The 18850-nt window shown below is 38.6% G+C and overlaps 1 protein-coding gene across 1 annotated transcript in view; it reads left to right on the top strand.

Annotated features, from left to right (window-relative positions):
* NFX1 (nuclear transcription factor, X-box binding 1) overlaps nt 1-18850 on the top strand; it is a gene marked incomplete at its 5' end in the record, with an annotated part of 47696 nt that overhangs the window by 18132 nt on the left and 10714 nt on the right. The window contains 8 exons of the mRNA XM_009573264.1: nt 187-306; nt 976-1055; nt 1384-1614; nt 1902-1975; nt 4675-4776; nt 7854-7895; nt 8256-8354; nt 14949-15015. Of these exons, the coding sequence (XP_009571559.1) occupies nt 187-306; nt 976-1055; nt 1384-1614; nt 1902-1975; nt 4675-4776; nt 7854-7895; nt 8256-8354; nt 14949-15015 (815 nt within the window). The remainder of the gene's footprint in view (nt 1-186; nt 307-975; nt 1056-1383; nt 1615-1901; nt 1976-4674; nt 4777-7853; nt 7896-8255; nt 8355-14948; nt 15016-18850) is intronic.

The following is an 18850-nucleotide window of genomic DNA, read 5'->3' as shown; positions in this document are numbered from 1 at the left end:
CATAATGAAGTGGTCATAGTCCAGTTTGCTTGTAGGAGCCACAAAAGCTAATAAATTCACTACAGTGGTGCTTAATATCAAAAAACAAAGCTGGAGTAAAACATTTGCATGTTATTTAAAGATTACTCATAGTGGAGAAATGCAAATACATGTAGCCATTGGCATATATTTGACTTGTCTTTTCAGGTTTTGATGAGTTAACTTGTTATTGTGGTGAATCTGTGATTTACCCTCCTGTCCCCTGTGGCACTCAGCCACCAGAGTGTAAAAAACCGTGCACCAGGCCACATGACTGTGATCATCCAGGTAAGTCAGGCCATTCAGTTTTGCTTGCGTGTTTTGTTTTGTTTTAATCAAAATGTAGAAAAGTGTATATAGGTCTGTTTGAAAATATATTTGCTTTTTTATTACATGCTTTTTCAGTAGTTGTGAATATTTCCAAAAATCTACAATTAAGAGCCAACCAACTAAAAACTTGCCCTGAATACTAGTAGTGATACTCCTGGCAGGTAAAAGCATTGAATTTTTTTCTGATCATTATTAATAGTCTCAACACATTAAATGCTATATTTCAAAGATTAAGTGCTCTGTTGAAACAGTAGGGTAATCTAGTGAACAGTTAGTTTCTAGATTCCTTGGAATTACATTGGCTGATTTCAAAAAACATAGCACAGGTCAAACAGATATGCTTTCTAACAAATTCTGTCTGATAGTATAACCCTGGTCAGAACTTACAAAATTCTCTGCTATTTAATTTAGAAAATATGGAAGAATATTCACCTAAAAACCTGATATCATAATTTTTAGAGAGTACTTAAAGAACAGATTATCTTTGCGTGAAGCATCACACTTCCCATAAATTGTGTAGTTCTGAAATGCAAACTCACGTTTAATAGTCTTTACTGTCTCCTTTAATGCATTTGACCGAAATATGCTAATAAAACTGTGCTGGCTTTTATATTACTGTGACTGCAGTGTACCATTCATGTCATAGTGAGGAGAAATGTCCACCGTGTACCTATCTCACTCAGAAATGGTGTATGGGCAAGCATGAAGTAAGTCTGGATGCTTAATGTTTTTGAATACTAAATAATGTGCTAAGACTGTAGACTTAGATTTTTGGGGCCTCTTTGGAATGGAATATGTTACTGGAGTTTGAGTTTAATGTGATTAGATTAGAAAAGTATATCTTTTATGCCATATGAATTCAGACCAACTGCTATATTGGACTACGATATAAAGAAAAACTCAGTCTTTGTCCTAAGATATTTTAGTATTACGATTCTTGCATGGACAGTGCCAAATGAAGGTGTGAACAGTAAAAGTACTTTGAGATTTGCATTTTTAATTTTTAGTTGTCGTCTTTTTCCTCCCCTCTTCCAGCTGCGAAGTAATATTCCTTGTCATCTCACTGACATTTCCTGCGGACTTCGCTGCAATCAAGTGTTAAAGTGTGGAATGCACAAATGTAAAAGAATCTGTCATAAAGGAGAATGTCTTATAGACGAAGAGTGTAAACAGCCATGTATTATTCCAAGGCTATATTGTAATCATCCTTGCATGGCTCCATGTCATCCTTCTTCACCCTGTCCAACAACACCCTGCTGTGCAAAGGTTAGATACCCAGAGAAAATTCACTGCATATTCACAGGTGAATTGTATGGTTTAATTATCAGCCAATAACAGACAAAAAATGGCATGTTTGTATATTGATAACATGTAATTTTTTACATAAACTTATAATATTCACATTTTTTTAAAAAAACTATTCATCACTTTTAATTTGCCATTATTCCCCTAAAGTGGGATTTTTAAAGGAATAGATTTCCCTCCCTCACACACCTCCATGGCCGTAAAAAGACAAAAGTTTAAAAAAGCTGCTGTCTTCTGTGATACAACAGGTTGATCTTCAATGTGAGTGTGGAAGAAGAAAGGAGAGTATGATTTGCTCAGAAGCGTCTAATACATATCAAAGGTTTGTACTGTAATAATTCTTTTAATTCCTTACTGGACTTACTTCTTTGCAGTTTGATTAAATTTCAGGCTTGACTAAATATATTTCATTCACAAGCTTTTTCACACTTTTTTTGTACTTTCACGTATGGTTTCTTTTTTTGTATTCCCCTGAGCTTTCATACCAGCTGTGCTGTACTAGAACACATTCCTCTTTTCACTGTTGTTAGTCAAACTGTGGTGGTGTGTCAAAGCTTGAATCTCCCATCTGTGGAAATCTGCTCTACGCACACAGAGCAATTAGATACAGACTAATTGGGCAGGTCCAGGTTCAGGCTCCTGAATGTAGATGACTACATATAGCAGTCCATGTGTGAGTTGCTGTCTAAGTTTCCCTTAATGTGTGATGGAACCTAGTCAATACAGATGATGGAAGCTAAAGAGTGATTTAAAGTCATTCTGAAATAGCTAAATTTAGGCAGGAGAGCTTTGGCATCTAAATCTTGGTTCTTAAAAACTGAGTCCTACCCAACTCCATTTATTGCAATAGATTTGTCTCCAGATCCTATTTCTATTTCTCTTTCTCCCTTACAAGAGGGGGCAAGGAAGGGACAAGGAAAAGAAGAAAAGTAGGGCTTTGGAACTTTTGAAATGAAAATAGCAAAACAGTAATAATAATTAAAAAAAAATGTTACTTTGAGGCTGTGATTGAGAGGGAGTAAAAAAATTAATCTAGAGAGTTGATATGCAACCAGAGTTGTGCTCTGCATTCCAGTTGATAGGAGAGCACAGTCACAGATTCTTCCTGTCTTTCAAAGAAAGCTTCCTAATGATTGTTTTATTTGGAACTGCTATTTGAGGGCCCAGTACTAGCCCAGCTTAGGATATGCTGCTTTGTTCCTACTGAACGCTGCCCAGATTCAAATTCTGACAGAAGGTGGCTTAGCATCTATGTAATAGGTGCTTAATATTACCTAATGAAAATGAGGAGAAAAAATGTGCTAATCAGAAAACAGTTAAGAACAATTGTAGTCAATACTAAGTTGAATGCAAGATAGACGTACAGGAGTGGTGATCATTTTTTCTTTTTTAGAAAAAAAGAGGGGTTTTTTGTCAAGATCTATGTCACTAAGTACAAATCAGAAGACTGACTCAACTTTGAAATAGCAGTTTAAATTGACACATGCTTGTCAATGATAAGCTGGGAAGGTAACGCAATTACAAGTCCAAATTTTTGAAGGCTATTATTTCTCCATTGTTTCTATAGCTCAGGCACTCCAGAAGTATTCATACAAGGAAAATGGTTCTTCGAAGTCGTGAGAGTCCTTGCATGCATAAGCTGAACACATAAGTATTTATTTTTCTAATTAGAGCCCAAGTCAAGTGGAAGGGAAAGAAACAATCAGTTTAAAGCAAGTGTTTGTATCTGTTAGTTCAAATGTGTTCATATATGGTTACAAATTACTCTGGGCCCATGTGATGCTAACAAAAGCAGCATTTAATGCCAGCTAATTTTGTATGATAACTCTTAACTGTTCAGGTTGCTGAAAGATTAAAATACTCTGATTTTGTGGGAGTTAGGTTTGGCTTTTTTCCCATCATCTCCACACTTGGGGAGGAGAAAAAAAACAACCAACCAACAAAAAAAAACCCCCAAAACAAACACAACAAAGTAACTTTTGTAGTACTAGTGTGGAAAGGTTAGCAAGTTAATGGGGTATCCAAGTTTGCTCAAAAACGCTACAGGAGTGATAAAACAGCTTTGAGCTTTGTCAGTGAATATCGGTGAAAGAATGGCCAAGGGAACAGGAAAGGGAGTGTGCTGCTATATCTGTACACATGATACAAATGATGATGTTATATCATCTAATGGCCCATTGCCTAGACTTTGTCACCACCTGATAAATATGAAGCTGATGGTGCCTCTCAGTGCTTCTTGTTTTTATTTAATACGATTATCTTCCTTCCTGATAGATGATTAGTTCTCTGAATGTGATGCAAAACATATAGAGACAAACATATCCTTTTATCTGCATTTAACAGAAAAGATGGTTCAGGGGATAGAATGTTCCATTTTCAGGATTTTGTTTGAGAATGGTGTGGGATATTTCACTAAAAACTTGCTGTATATTTTAGTTACAGAAATCTAGCAAGAAAATTAGACTGGGAAGGCTTGTTATTGAAGGGAGTGATGAAGAATATAAAGAAAATTTTAACAGTCTCAGTAGGCATTTTGCTCTTTCCTTTTGGCTTGTATCATCCGTATTTTCTAAATTTCTGAGTACTTTATAAGTTTACTTTACAGGTTTTAGTTGCACACAATTAAGGAAGAATCACATAAAAGTTAAAAAGGCAATTAAAGCTATTCGGTCAGCTGTAGTTTGAATATTAAGCAGGTGAGAAGAAAGAGTATTCGTATTGCCTAGTTTAGACTTGCTTAGAATTGATGCTCTGAAAAATTCCCTGAAGAAGCATGTCCATTTGTTAGTCTTGCTCCTAGCTGCTTGAGGGAGATGAGAAAGAGTAACTTCTTAATTTATGTAGCTAGATTAGACTCCTAAAACTAGGTGATATGGAACTAGGGTCTCATTCTGTAATCTGATGAGGAAATGGTCAGTCTGTCTTACTTCTTCCACCTGGAGGTTTAAATCTGCAGCTTTATACACCTTTTCAAAGGTTTATGTGTTGCCTCAAATGAAATCTGATGCTGCTCTTTTTCAGAATAGCTGCTATATCTATAGCCACTAAGTTAACAGATCTACAGCTTGGGGATTCAGTGGAAATCAGCAGGCTTATTACGAAAAAAGAAATGAAGCAGGCCAGGTAAGGAGATATATGTAGAAACATATTTGAAACCCTTGTGTGTACCTGAAACATAGGCGACATGGAAAATACATAATACTGTGAGCAAAATCCCAGCTAAAATAGGAAGACCTTAAATAGCCTGACTCTATTGTAACAATACTGCTAAAAAAGTATTTTGCAATTCCTTAGCAATTCATGTTTTTGCTTTCACGTAGAATGAGTTCCCTATCATTGGCTGGTTTGTTGTTATAATTATGTATGGAACAATATAATTGTGGTTTCAGAGTTTCTTTCTACCCAACAAACTCCTTAGAGTTCCTCTGGATTTTTTCAGATTTCTAGACAGTATAACTTTTTGCTATTATCTTCTGTTTCAGCATCCAGCATTCCTTCCTGGATGATTAATAGGACATATTTTCCCCTACTCATCATCTTACTATTTATAATATTTTTCTAGTACCCTTTTTAGGTTTCTTACATTTGTATCTCAGTTTGATTGGCGCTTCTGTGTTCTCTTACTGGCTGGCACTGCAAATCTGCTTTTAAGTCACAAAAACACCTACGACTTCAGTTTGGTGATTTTCTGTTCCTCCTGATGTTCCTCAGGATTGGCATAGCTTGTCTTTTTACTTTTAGTATAATTTCTGTAAGGAATTGTCAGGTTTCTCCAACATCCTTCTGTCAGAAACCTAACTTCCTGAAGTCTTTGGCCTTGAAGTCCCTAATTTCTGTTTTTAGTTTATTTTCTGTTACCATCTCTCCTCTCTTAATTGTGAATTTGATTATTTCAGAGACAGTCTGTTATGTGTGTTAAAATCTAATATTCCCTTATATTGTGTAAAGTCAAAATAGTGAAATTTCCCATACAGTTGCTTCATGACTTCCTGTATCAAAAGCTAATACGAGCATACTTCAAGAACTTTTGCTAGTCATTTTGTTCTGTTTATTTGTTTAATGTCTATGAAATTGGAGCATGTTATTACAGAACATTTTGTTCTGTTTATTTGTTTAACGTCTATGAAATTGGAGCATGTCCTTTTGGATAATTTTCTACACTGAAATAATTTTAATTCTGAATGTACGGGCAAGATGAACACCAGAAATGACGCGTGGGAGCACCTGCTCATCTCAGTCTCCAGCTTTGTTCTAGTTGGGCCAGTGTCATACTTCAGAAGAAAGTTTGGGGAAAAAACAAGGTGAAAGAGGGAGAGCCATACTGATTCCTGCATGCAACTTTAAAGAGCGTGGTATTAGTGTATAAGCATGGTACAAGAAAGACACAAATAGGAAACAGTAATTGAGGTTTTTTTTAGCCTACCCTGTTTGTTTCAATTAATTGAATACTCAAAAGTGTACAATATAAGCATTAATTTTTGTCTCTAGAATTACTGTAGAATAATCTCTGCTTTACCCAGATGGACCCTGAACTGCTTTGTTCCTATTTGTATCATAATGCCAACCAGATACAAATATATTCAACAGTATGAAGCCAACTTCAGCTTCTCCAAAAAAGAGTCACTGTTTAAAGAAAGCAACCATTTGGCAGTGCTAGAACTCCTGGGGAAGGATGGGGGTGTGGGGTTGTAGAAGAAGGGGGGATGACTTTTTCAGCTACTGAAGCTGCAAGTCTGTCATAACAGCTGTATACTTGCCAGGAGAGCAAATAAGACACCAGTGTCTCTGTTGGTGTCCCTGCCTTTGCAATGTGTAATATAAGTTGTGTGGTAGTCACTGCTGCACATCTTTCTGTGTGGGCAGACTTAAACTGCCTTTTCCTTGAATAGTTGAAATTGCCAGAGATGACTTTTCTTTGAGCAAATCTTTCCCAATATGATATCTGAACTGTGGCAGGTAGCCTTTATTCAAGGACAGTCAGAGGAAGTATTCTCCTTTCCCCACTCTCTTCATCTACCAAATACTGGGGCAGGCGGGAAAAGAGATGGTGGCACATAAAATATTTATTCTTAATATTCTTAAATTTCTAGTTTATTGTCAAACTCCGCTATTTTCAAAGTAACTTACAAGTCTGCTTCATTCATTTACAATAGCAGAATATTTTACGCAAACTGTGCAGAGATTTCCTTTCTTTGGTTCACTCTCTGGTCCTGTCTGTAGAGATTTTATACTTTAGTTCAGTTTCCTTATTAGGGTTTGGGGTTTTTTTGTGACAAATTTGGTCAGTCCTAGAGTAGCTTCTCTAAACTGGCTACATTCCTCTTTTAGAGGAGGAGAAAATGATTCTTTAAGCAAATGACTTTAAATAGTACCAGGTTGATCTTAGAATGCAAGTATGTTAGCTTTCTTCTGCCTCCTTCGAGAAAACCACCAGAAGTTCTGGATCCTATAGCTGTGTGTCTCCAAACATAATACGTGTCACTGAATGAACCAGTTTGCCCTGTAGAAATTATTTGTTTGAAATCAAGGAACTATTATCAACAGAATTAATTCACTTAAGCAGTCTAAGGGGCAGAAGTTTGTAACTGCCACTGTGAAATTCTGGAGAACTTTTGATCCTTCTCTGACATTTTAGTCCCTTAAAATTATAAAATACCTTTCAAAGATGAGACAGAAAACTGAAATTCATAACTCTATTGACACTAGAAGTTACGGGCTCAGTTGAAAGACTTATTTTTATGGTGCATCATAATCCTCCATACACATAGCTAACTTTCCTGTTTTCCCTGGCTGACAATTTTTTCTGATGCATAGGAGTAAGTGACCTTGTCACATCTTCCTTTGCTAATTTCCCATCCTTCCTAGCATCCCCTCAATGCTGATATTAATTGCGTTTTTTTCTCAAACGATCTAATTTACCAATATAATAAAATCTAATTCAGAAGCTGTTTTTCTCAGCTTCTATATGGCTTTGGTAATTGCTGCTTCTGTTCAAGACCTGGAGAAGGGCTTCTGTGCTCAAAGATCTTTGATTGTTGTTTGGTTGGTTTTAGCTGTATTATCTGATCTAATATAATAAACTATTCTCACACACTCTTACTTCTTTAGGCTGTGATAATGATATGACACCAACAAAGCTACAGTTTGAAAAGTATGAGTAGTAGCAGTGATTCTAATTGTATTTTTCTTTCATAATTCAGGTTACAATGTGATGAAGAATGCTTAGCTCTTCAGAGGAACAGGTGGGCAATGAACTTGCTTGCTTTTTTTCAGAAGTCCAGGTTCAGAAAGTTAATTCTGTGTAGAAAAAAATCCTTTCCTGCATGACCTAGAGAACGGCTAAATGTGGAGATGATTCCTATGTTATAGGCATCTATATTAAGTGATCTGACATATACTAGAATATTCTAGTGAAAAGTCCTAAATGAGTAGTTTCAAATGTACAGACTGTATCTTTTGCAAGCTGTTAATCTGTATTAGTAACCCGTATCTTTACTCTTCAATGACAACATGTTTGGGAGGCTGGGAGGATTTGTGTGTTTATTTTTGTTTGGTTGTGCTTTTGTTATGTTTTGGTTTTTCCCTCCTACCCTCAAATTTAGGCGTCTTGCTGAGGCTCTTGAAATAGATGATAATTCTGATCCTTTTAACGTCCGTTCTTCTGGACCAAAGTACAGTGACCTTTTAAAAGAAGATGCGAGGTATGTGTTCTAATGATGACAGGTGTCATAGGTAAACAGTGTCGAGAGCAAGATGGGAAATGCAGAATAGTTCTATTTACTCTTGTAAAAATGCCCGTGTTTACTCTTCTCTCCAGCCTTGGCAATAGATGATAATTGACGCAAAGGGGGTGATGTGCACTTCTCAAGACCTGCGAAATGGGAACCTGAAAAGTAAAAAGTGCCTGACGGATTGCTTTGTTCTGTAACAGGACCAGATTTAGAATGGGAACATCATTTTCCACCGTTCTCATTACAAATCAGTACCTGTACTTCTCACATCTCCACTGCTTTCATACACAACCAAACCCCATCTCAGTGCTCTTTGTAAACTTTTCAAGACAGACAAAAGTGATAGCTAAGTAATGAAATATGCTCTCATAGCCTGACATTATTTCCCTCCCCCAGTCTCATTTATTTTTTTTTTGCCTTATTGCCTTTATTTTAAAAATAAAGAAATGGAATTAATAAAACACTTGATTGATGCAGAGCTAAGCCTATGCCATTGCTGACTGCAAAGAGGCTGCTAGACTGAAACATCTGAAAATGATGCAATAGAAAGTCAAGGTAATATCAAACACATCACACTAATAAATACTACTCAATCTGGAATGATAGGGAGAGATCAGACACATTTTAAAAAAGATGCTTAAATGATAAGTGTCATCTAAGAAGTTTTTACTCTTGTGTGTGTGTTTGTTAGTTTTTACCAGCTCTTAAGTTTTTAGAACAGCTGAATCTGTTTTGCTCTTGCTTTGCTATCCTAATCATACATAAATTTCATATTTTTGTGGAGATGTTTTTTACTTGAAAATCCTTTATTTAATGTGTTGATATATTGAGACAAGTGAATATTTTACATAAACAGCCACATAGAATTTAAGAGTAAATCACCTCTTTACTTCCAACTGATTAGCCTGCTGCAGGATAAGAGCTGAATGTTTTCATTGTGGAGGTACTGTTTTATTAGTATTTGTACTTAAAAGTGGTATTTTATAAGGACTATTCTTTTACGTGTATGTAGAATATGTTTTGCTCTAGCTCTTTCAGAAAACAAAGCATATATTTTTGCTTTCTTACTGTGTTGAGTATCTTGTGTTTTGTGTGTAGTCCCCTCTCTTTTTTTGGAGTACAATCCAATCTCACTTTCCTGTCAGCCATTCTCTACCCATAGTGCAGTGTTCATCTTTCATGAACAGAACTGACAAAAATCATGCACTGTATTCCCGATGGTCTAACAAATACCTTGAAAAGTAACCTTAATGCTCCCACACTTCTCTGTGAAAATACCTCTTCTCGGTCATGCTGTGATTTTACTTGCATTTCCTTTGTAGCCACTTTATATTGGTAACTCATGATAAACTAATACACCCATTCTATTCTTACTGATCCACAGCTTAAAGCAAAAGTTTTTGTTAGTCCTCAGGTCAATGACTTTGCACATTGAATTACTGGATTTCATTTATCTAGTCTTCAAGATAAGTGAGTTTTCTCCGTGTGTTAGCATATCTCTCTTTACATGAGCAGCAAGCTGCAATTTGTAAAGCTATGGCTTTGTGAACTTACTTCCTTGACTGTTCTTGGTGATCTCTTATCTCAGCAGTCTTGCAAAAGATCTGGATTTCCCTCATAATGTCAGGATCTACAAAATGTATCTGTTACAGTAATTTTTTTTCAGGTAGCTCAGCATTCTCTTTAAGTTTTGACAGATGCATTTATTCTTGCTTGAGCAGGTCACTTCAGTAACGCAAGAGTTCAGGGCTTGTGGTTTTCTGCAGACCATAAGTTATACATCTACGTATGGGATCTCGGAATGATGAGAAATACGACAGCCACCTTCCTGGGCATTTAGCCTCAAGAAGAAGGCAGCTACCAAAACCATGAGTAGAATGCTGTGATATTATCTTGTTTAGGCAATCCATTGATCTGTGAAGCTGATACATTGTCAAGGGCTGAAAAAAATGCACACCTACAAATGAGAAAACTTGAGAAAGCTGTGAGAAAACTCCTGATTTTGAGCTGTAATCTGTAATTACAGAACCCTAAAGCTCCAAGATGCAGTACAACTCCAGGTAACAGGAAGATGAGTAAGTGGAAGCATGCCAAGATAATATGTCTCCTTTGTAGGAGAGTGACAGGAGAAGGGAGCACCAGGAATAGCATGGTAGTGCTGCTGCATGCTGATCTTGCTAATGTGTTTGTCAGAATCTGACAAGGAGTCAGAAGAAAAGTCTCTACACCGTATGGCTTTACATGAGGAGATATCCTGCTGCCAAGGGGAATCTAGTGTGGAGATGACTGTACCAGCACAACTGAGCACAGATCAGGGGGTACAGGTCCACTGGGTGGACACTTCAGCACTGACGTTTCTAAGAGGCTCCAGAAATAGACACAGAGAGCAAGCAAATGCTCAAGTTGGCCCACTGACATGAAGTTGGATGTTGACAAGGATGGTGCTAAGGCTGCTATTTGATGAATTAATACTACTGGAGAAGGAAGGGAGGACATCCGGAATATCTGGCCACATGGAGCTAAACAGAAGAGAATTTTCTTATTTTGTCACTGGCTGTGTAAGACCCCACAGCAGCTGTATGGACCAGGGAAATCTCGGATCAAATGGTTAAGTCTAGAGAGACACAGAGCAAGATGGGTCCTTTGTAGGCGGCATCTTAGCCAGTCTTCCCAAGAGTTAACCCTCCACATGTTCTTGTAGACAATGAAGGCAGAGCCAAGCACTCCTGTGTGTGATCTGGCAACGGGAGCAGTGTACAGGTTTAGGGGTAGGAGACTTTTGTAGCTTTCTTAAACAAGAACTGAAGGAAGGGGCACTGAAGGCAGCTTCTCAGGCACATGACTGGCAAACTGCAAGCCTGGAATGTCAGTCACTTAGAGGCAAAATCTTGCACTTGCAAGTGTTGCAAGAATAAGGAGGTTTTTGGCAAAGGCAGCAAAATCTGGGCAAGGAAAAAATACACAGCAAGAACTATAGTGAAAAACCAAGCAATGAAGAACATTCTTATTAAGTAGTGTGGTTGAGAGGAACTGAAACGGCAGTAGGCCTGCTCCTGCTTACGTGCAATGCAAGGAGGTGAGGAGAAGCCTAACATACACAATTTATAGGCACTGCACAGAAAAAGAGACTTTCAAGTCCCACATTGCAGAATTTCAGTATACCCACTGTCAGATCAGATGTGTTTATTCTAAGAACCACTTCATTTCCTTACTGTACGTTATTTTTCATTAAGTGTCTATCGCAGGTTAGAACATAGGAGCTCACAATGAACAGTTAGCTGGTTGTTTGGCCATAACCAGTCATAAATAGCTTAATTGAAAGAATCATGTGCAAATCATGATTTCTGTGCTAGTAAGCAATAACAATATTCCTTTTAAAATAAAACAACAATAAACCAACACATTTGGCAAAACTTGGAAAACTTATTGTAAAAGCTCAGATGAGTAACCCAAAAGAATTAAAAATACTTGAGAAAATACTTCAGTCAGGTAATAGATACTCATCAATATCCTGGGAAATTGAGACACTCCATTTGGTTTTGATAGGGCAGTATGAATTGTACATTAGTTAATTTGTAAATATAGAAGCAAATTCTAGCTCAGGACCACCACAAATGAAATTCCCCAAACAGGATATGAGCAAGCTGATGAGGCACCAAAACAATCAACTGCAAGACTAGAACCAGAGACAAGTACAGGTGAGAAATAAGCAGTAGCTAGTTCTTACTGTCCCTACTCATCCAGATATCTGATCAGGATCATACAGAGAAGACTACTGGACCTGCAGGATGTTTTTTCATCTTCTTGTGAATTGATTTACAACAGGCTTCATTTTCTTCCCCGTCTTTAATGGATAGTTTCTGTTACCTTTGGCCTTTCAAGACCTTTGCTAACAGTCGAGCTTGCCAATGTTTCTTGGCAACTGCAGGCTTCTTTTTGCCCTTCAGTGAAGTGTGGGTTCATGCTTCTGTATAGCTAGGAATAAAGAGTATACTTCCTTGCATGTTGACCTGACACTCGCCTCCTCATATGTTATGGCAATCTAATGAGGTTTGCTCCCAAATTTGGAAAGGAAAGATTGCACACTGTTGAAAAGAGGCTTTATTTTTTCTTTACTGTTTCATCTGGTGATATCAAAGGGAAGTTTGATACTGTAAAGAAAATCTTACTTGTGCTTTGTCAGCCTTAGTGGCAGAGGAGTAAACAGCCTGAAGTATTGTTCTTCACTCTGAACATCTAGATACAGAAGATGCATCTTCCCATTGGATTGCCTCAGCTGTTCACTGATGCATCCAGAACTCTCTAGGGCAATCCAGATGTTTGAGAGTACCTCCTTCAAAGGAAACTTTCAGATTAAGGAATATTGAAGTCCACCATTTCCTTGAAGATTCCTCAACCCAAATTATGCTCCCTCAGAATCTTCTTGATGCTTCCAAAGAAAAAGCAATTGTTCTGTCTCTCCCCCATCTGCATTGGCCTGTCCTTTGTTGTTACTGTCTGAACAGTCTGTAGGTTGGGGCTCAGATCATCAGGTGGCTCAGGGTTGTTCTTCCATGAAGTTCTTCTATATGAAAGATTCTGGAGGTACAAAGGCACATAAAACACTTGCCTCACCTTTGAACACACATATGGGTAGTCACAACTCTGCCATTGTGTAGTATGTTACAAGCAAAAGGGAGTAAGGTCCTGCTTCTACTCTTTAGGGGGTCATTGGAACTAAGGATGTTAGGTGTTGCCCATGAAATTAGTTTCTGTACAGTTCATCTACTCCAATCCATCTCATCTTTTCCTAGAGGGAAATAATTCTCTTAATCAGTTGATTTCTGCTGCCGCCACCACCACCCCAGCCCTGTGCCCAGCGTAGTATGCTTTCTGTTTTGTCTTCCTATTTGAGTACTTCAATCTTGAATATCTTGGGATTTCTTGAAGCTGAGAGACATTCTAAGTATTTCTGAAAGAACTTCCACCTGGTCGATAGCACTGGTGACTTCCAGCTGATAACTCTGTTTTTATAGGCTCCTGAAGAGTTAACTTTTTGAACATATCCCCCAGTCTGTGAGCTGGTTCCTCAATAGGTTTTTAAATATTACACATCAGGTGCTTGTGGACCCTCTCATTGGATTGTTGGTTCCATTTTTTTTCTTACCTCCTGTGATCGCTTCACCTTGAAATTTGGGCATTCATCGCTGGCATTCCATTTGCTTTCTGACACTCTCGAGTTTAGCTCATCCTGAAGGGATCAGTGGTTTTGGTTGGGTTTTTTGTTGGGGTTTTTTGGGGGGGTTTTTTGGTTGTTTGTTTTTTTTTTTTTTTTTTTTGAACCTGAGATTATTGCTGTAATATTCTTTCCAAAGCCTCGTGCCGTGTGGGCAGACTCTGTATTTCATAGCCTAGGTGTCTGGAGGCCCCTTTCGTTTTAACGCTACAGGTTCAGATCCTTTTTACATTTCTCCCAATGTAATACTTTTCTCCTCTGAAGATCCAGGAGTTCTGATAACTGTATGCAATGTCCGTCCACTGTTACAAAACCTTGAAGGTTTTCCAGTGATGGGCTGAGTCCATCGTACCAGTGATCAAGTGATGTTGGTATCCGAGCTACTCAATGTTGCCATTTTGCACGTTTGCTTGAGACCACTTGGTCTTGTGATGATACATTCACTTCAGCATCCAGAACTTTGGTAGGGCAACTACCAAAGATGGTAGTGCCTACTTCGGTAGGCACTTCTTGACTGATGAAATTCTGACATCATTCACAAAGTGGTGTTGTGTTGGTATGGAATAGTGCCTATTTTTGAAGAAATAAGGTTATTTACTACTAACTAGCTTTGAGATATGGAATCTTAAGGTAGCCTTTTTTCCCCATGGGGATGGTGCCCTAACAAATAACAACTTTACTTTTGGAGTTAGTTTACCTGCTTATATAAGAACAGAACACAAAGCTCACCCTTACGTGTGAAAGACTTGACCTACTGTGATTAAACAAGGTAAAAAAAAAAAAAAAATTAAAAATCCTTAGTATCTCATATCAGGAACATTTTGTTTGCTTGCAAGTAGCCTTATGCTTCTTCTTTTGTTCTTATTAACTTGTTATGCTAGACGAGTTGAAGACCAAAGTCAGTGCACTTTTCCTCTGTCTTGGAAAAGAACTCCATTCTGTTTACCCAATCCCCGTTTTTGTGTCTAGTCATGTATTCTAATTAAGTGAATTGCCTTAATGACACGTAATTTAAAAACACTGAAATGGCAACTTTGAAATGTACATTATCCATTTGAAAATGTAGAATTGTATTGTCAGACAGTAGAGTTGTATCATAGAATTTTATGCTGCATTCCAAGGGTTGAAGGGAAAATAATTCATTATTTTTGTAATAGTGATAACATACTAACATTTTTTTAATGTAAATAGTGTAATATATAAATCAGAATGTGCTCTCACTGCTGCTTCTGCTTCAGTCAATTGGGTTCTTTAATTTTGCTCTTGTTGAAAATAATTTTACAAAAGATGAAGATACTGTATCTTTGTATGCTCTCTTGCCTCATTTACCTAGAATGCTGTTCTTGCAGGAAGGATTTAAAATTTGTCAGTGACATTGAGAAGGAAATGAGAATGCTTGTGGAAGCTGTAAATAAGGTCAGTGTTCAGATATTCTGTATGACTTATTATAAGAAACAATTTTGCCTAGTTTGGGGGGAGTTTGATGTTACTAAACTTTGTTAATACTAATAGTTACGAGTTGACACTAGGTCTGTTTGGGCTCCAATAAAGTGCACATTTTAATTATAAATAGAACAAAATTTTTAGGAAACACAGTAGTTCAGGATCACTTTGGTGACAGCCAAGCTTTGTTTAAAGATTCAACCAGTGCTAGGCTTTAATGCATCACTGGATTATCATTAATTTTTGGGTCTCCATTAATAAAGTATTAATCGTCAAAGATGGCGTTTAAAGGTTCAGACTTTGAGGAGGAAAGCCTAGATTATTCTGATCCCTGTGCCTTCCTGCATTTGCCAGTGTGTGAGGTAGTCGTCCTTCTTCTTTAAGGAGACTCGGATTCAGCCACAGTTGTTTGGCAGACTCCTGTATACCTAGAGAAGTTGATACCATGGACACAATCACAGTTTTTTCAGTGAAAGCAGAATTCTGCCTTCAGGCCTGTCAGCTTAGCACACTCCTGGCTTCCTGCTGCACCATGCCTGACCCAGATTATGTGGTTCAAAAGACAGTGTAAACCATACTATCCTCAGTTGCCGTTAGCTCAAGAAAGAGTTAACCTTCTGTAGAAAGCATTAATTTCCTTCCCTCCTACCCCCTGAGGACAGTTACTTAACTTTATTCTTTCTTTTTTATGTATAATGTTTCTTAAACAATCTTTGTGCTTGTCCACTTGTCTAATGTTCTTGCCCATTGTTTTACACATGGGAATGAAAGTCTAAAAGGGGGCCATCTGTGTCTAATTATGTTCAGGCCCCTCCAACCTCAGTCACTTGGTAATATATGCATAGAACAGTTGTTATCACCTAAAAATAATTTGCCCAATGTTGTGTTGCCTGTGGTTATCCTATTTTACATATACCTTTATATACTGCCTTTATTATACACACATATGTACACAAGTGTGTACACACATATATATTTCTATATATATGATAACTGCATATATCGAACCAAGATATGTAATATATATTAAAAAAAAAGGCAACCACAGGTCTTGAATTTGCAATATACAATGAATTAGTGACATCAAATATGACAGAACAAGAGAACCAGAGAGCTCAAGAGCATCTCCAGTGCTTTAGTTCTCAGTAGTAACCAACTCTCTGTTAAATAATGATCCTACAAAGCACAGAAATGGTGTCTGTTAAAGAGCATCTACACTGCAGAAGAGAATGAAAAAATGAAAACAAACCAGATGTGACAATGTTTTCCCTGTCTGACCTAAACGGAGAATTACCCAATGGTTACTTAAGCTTTTACCTTCATGATCAGGATCAACCAGTTAGGTCTACATTACAATTCAGTATCTCAAGGATCAGTTCTGCACCATCCTGCCCCTCAGGCTGTTGGGAATTGCTATTCCATAAGGTACAAGAAGTCCCCAGAAGTCAAACTATATTTCAAAGCGGAAGAGATTTCTTTCTGAACACCAAAGGCAAGTGGCACAAGCCTTGAAGCTTGGTATCTATATATTATAATGCAAATGCAGATAAGAAATCATTCTTGTTTTATGAAGTCTTCAGTAGGCAAACCCAACAGTTACCTGAGGAGTTCCATGACAATCTCAATGTTCTGCCCCTAAAAATTCTCTATTTAGTTACATATTAACTTTCACAAGGCTGTCAAATTCCTTCTTGAAATGTTCAGATTCCTGATTACCAGTTTTCTGTTTAGATGCCCATTCTAGGTCTGCATTATTCACATTGCTTACAAACTTCCTGTGCTTCTGCACGTGAGCCATTTGGTAGCAGTAGATTGACTTCTGCCCTGCCACACAAGGTTGTAGTTGTTTCACAGAATCATGGAATGTTTGAGGTTGGAAGGGTCCTGTGGAGGTCATCTTGTACAACCCCCCTGCTCAAGCAGGGCCATCTAGAGCCAGTTGCTTGGGACCATGTCTAGACGGCTTTTGAGTATCAGCAAGGATGGAGATGCCACAACCTCCCTTGGCAACCTGGGCCAGTACTCAGTCATCTTCACCGAAAAAAGAGTGTTTCCTGATGTTCAGAGGGAACCTCCTGTGTTTCAGTTGTCTCTTGTCTTGTCACTGGGCACCACGGAAAAGAGCCTGGCTCCATCTTTACATCCTCCCTTCAAGTATTCATAGATGTTGGTACTATCACCCCTGAGCCTTCTCTTCTCCAGACAGTCCCAGCTCTCTCAGCCTTTCCTCAATGGAGAGATGCTCCAGTCCCTTAATCATGTTTGTGGCCCTTCACTGATCCTCCAGTATGTCCAGCTCTCTCTCTTCTGGGCTCTAGGGAGCCCAGAACTGGACACAGTACTCAAGGTGTGGCCTCACCAGTGCTGAGTAGACGGGAAGGATCAGCCGGCTGGCAATACTTTGCCTAATGCAGCCCAGGATACCAGCAGCCTTCTTTGCCTCATGGGCACATCACTGGCTCATATTCAACTTGGTGTCCACCAGGACCCCCAAGTCCTTTTCTGCCAAGCTGCTTTCTGTCTGGGTGTCCCCCAGCATATACTGGGGTGTAGGGTTCTTCCTCATCAGATGCAGGTGCAGCCCATTTCTTCAGCCTGTCAAGCTCGCACTGGATGGCAGCATGCCCCTCTGGCTTATCAGCCATTCCTCCCAATTTTGTGTCATTGGCAAACTTGCTGAGGGTACACTCTGTCCCATCATCCAAATCACTAATAAAGAACATGAAATGAACATCATGAAGATACTAAACAGGACTGGACCGAGTATGTGGCTCCCCTCCTTTCTCCCCAGGGTACACTGCTAGTTACCGGCCTCCAACTAGACTTTGTGCTGCTCATCACCACCCTCAGGGCCTGTCCATTCAGCCAGTTTTCAATCCACCTCACTGTCTGCTCATCCAGCCCCTACAGCAACAGCTTAAGGGGCTATGAGCCTTTTATGGGAGACAGTGTCAGAGGCCTTAATGAAGGCCTGGCAGACACTAGCCACTGCTCTCCCTTCATCTACCAGGCACATCAGTTCATTGTAGAAGTTTATCAAGTTGGTGAAGCCTTGGTGAAGCCATGCTGACTACTCCTGAGGAGTTTCTTGTCCTCCATGTACCTCGAAATGCATTCCAGAATGAGCTGCTCCGTCACTTTCCCAGGGATCGAGGTGAGGCTGACCAGCCTGTAGCTCCGTGTGTCCTCCTTGCCCATCTTGAAGATAGGAGTGACAGCATGTGTGGAGGCCATGCTCTTGACTTTCTTTTCCTTCAAAATGGTGGAGTGTATGGTGTAAAAGGGAACATGTCCCTTGCACTGTAAAGTTAACCTGCTCTTCTACTCAATTATTCTTCTTGCACACCTTTGCTTTTTATTTCTGGAAGTCTCAGAGGCTTTATTTTCTCCCTTCTAAGAGTCATGTTTCATATTGCAACCCACAGGTATTTTTGTTGTCTTGGGCATGTCTCTGTACCTGGTAAGTGTTATCAGTGTTGCTCATTCAGGCCTGTGTCCAACCTGACCAAGTCAACTCCCCCTTTTTATGTAGCCAAAGATTGCATTAATATGTTAGACCTGGCATTGTGCAAGGAGACTGTTTATAGTTGTTGTTCTTCTGCCATGATCCCTAAGTCCTCCTTATGCTTGAGTCTGTGTTCAGTTTGTTTATCATGACTCCTAAATCCTTTCTGACTAAAGATGTGGCTTATTTTCTTTGTTTCTAGATGTAGAGCTTTGCTTACTTGTATTAAAAATATTTTGCATGCTAGTCTATCAAGCATTCAGGTACCTCTGCCTATATCAGTACTATGTCTTTCATACTGAT

Source organism: Fulmarus glacialis, unplaced genomic scaffold, assembly GCF_000690835.1.
Source record: "Fulmarus glacialis isolate BGI_N327 unplaced genomic scaffold, ASM69083v1 scaffold1222, whole genome shotgun sequence".
Classification (NCBI taxonomy): domain Eukaryota; kingdom Metazoa; phylum Chordata; class Aves; order Procellariiformes; family Procellariidae; genus Fulmarus; species Fulmarus glacialis.
Note: the sequence above shows the minus strand (reverse complement) of the source record. Positions and strands in the feature narration are given on the sequence as shown.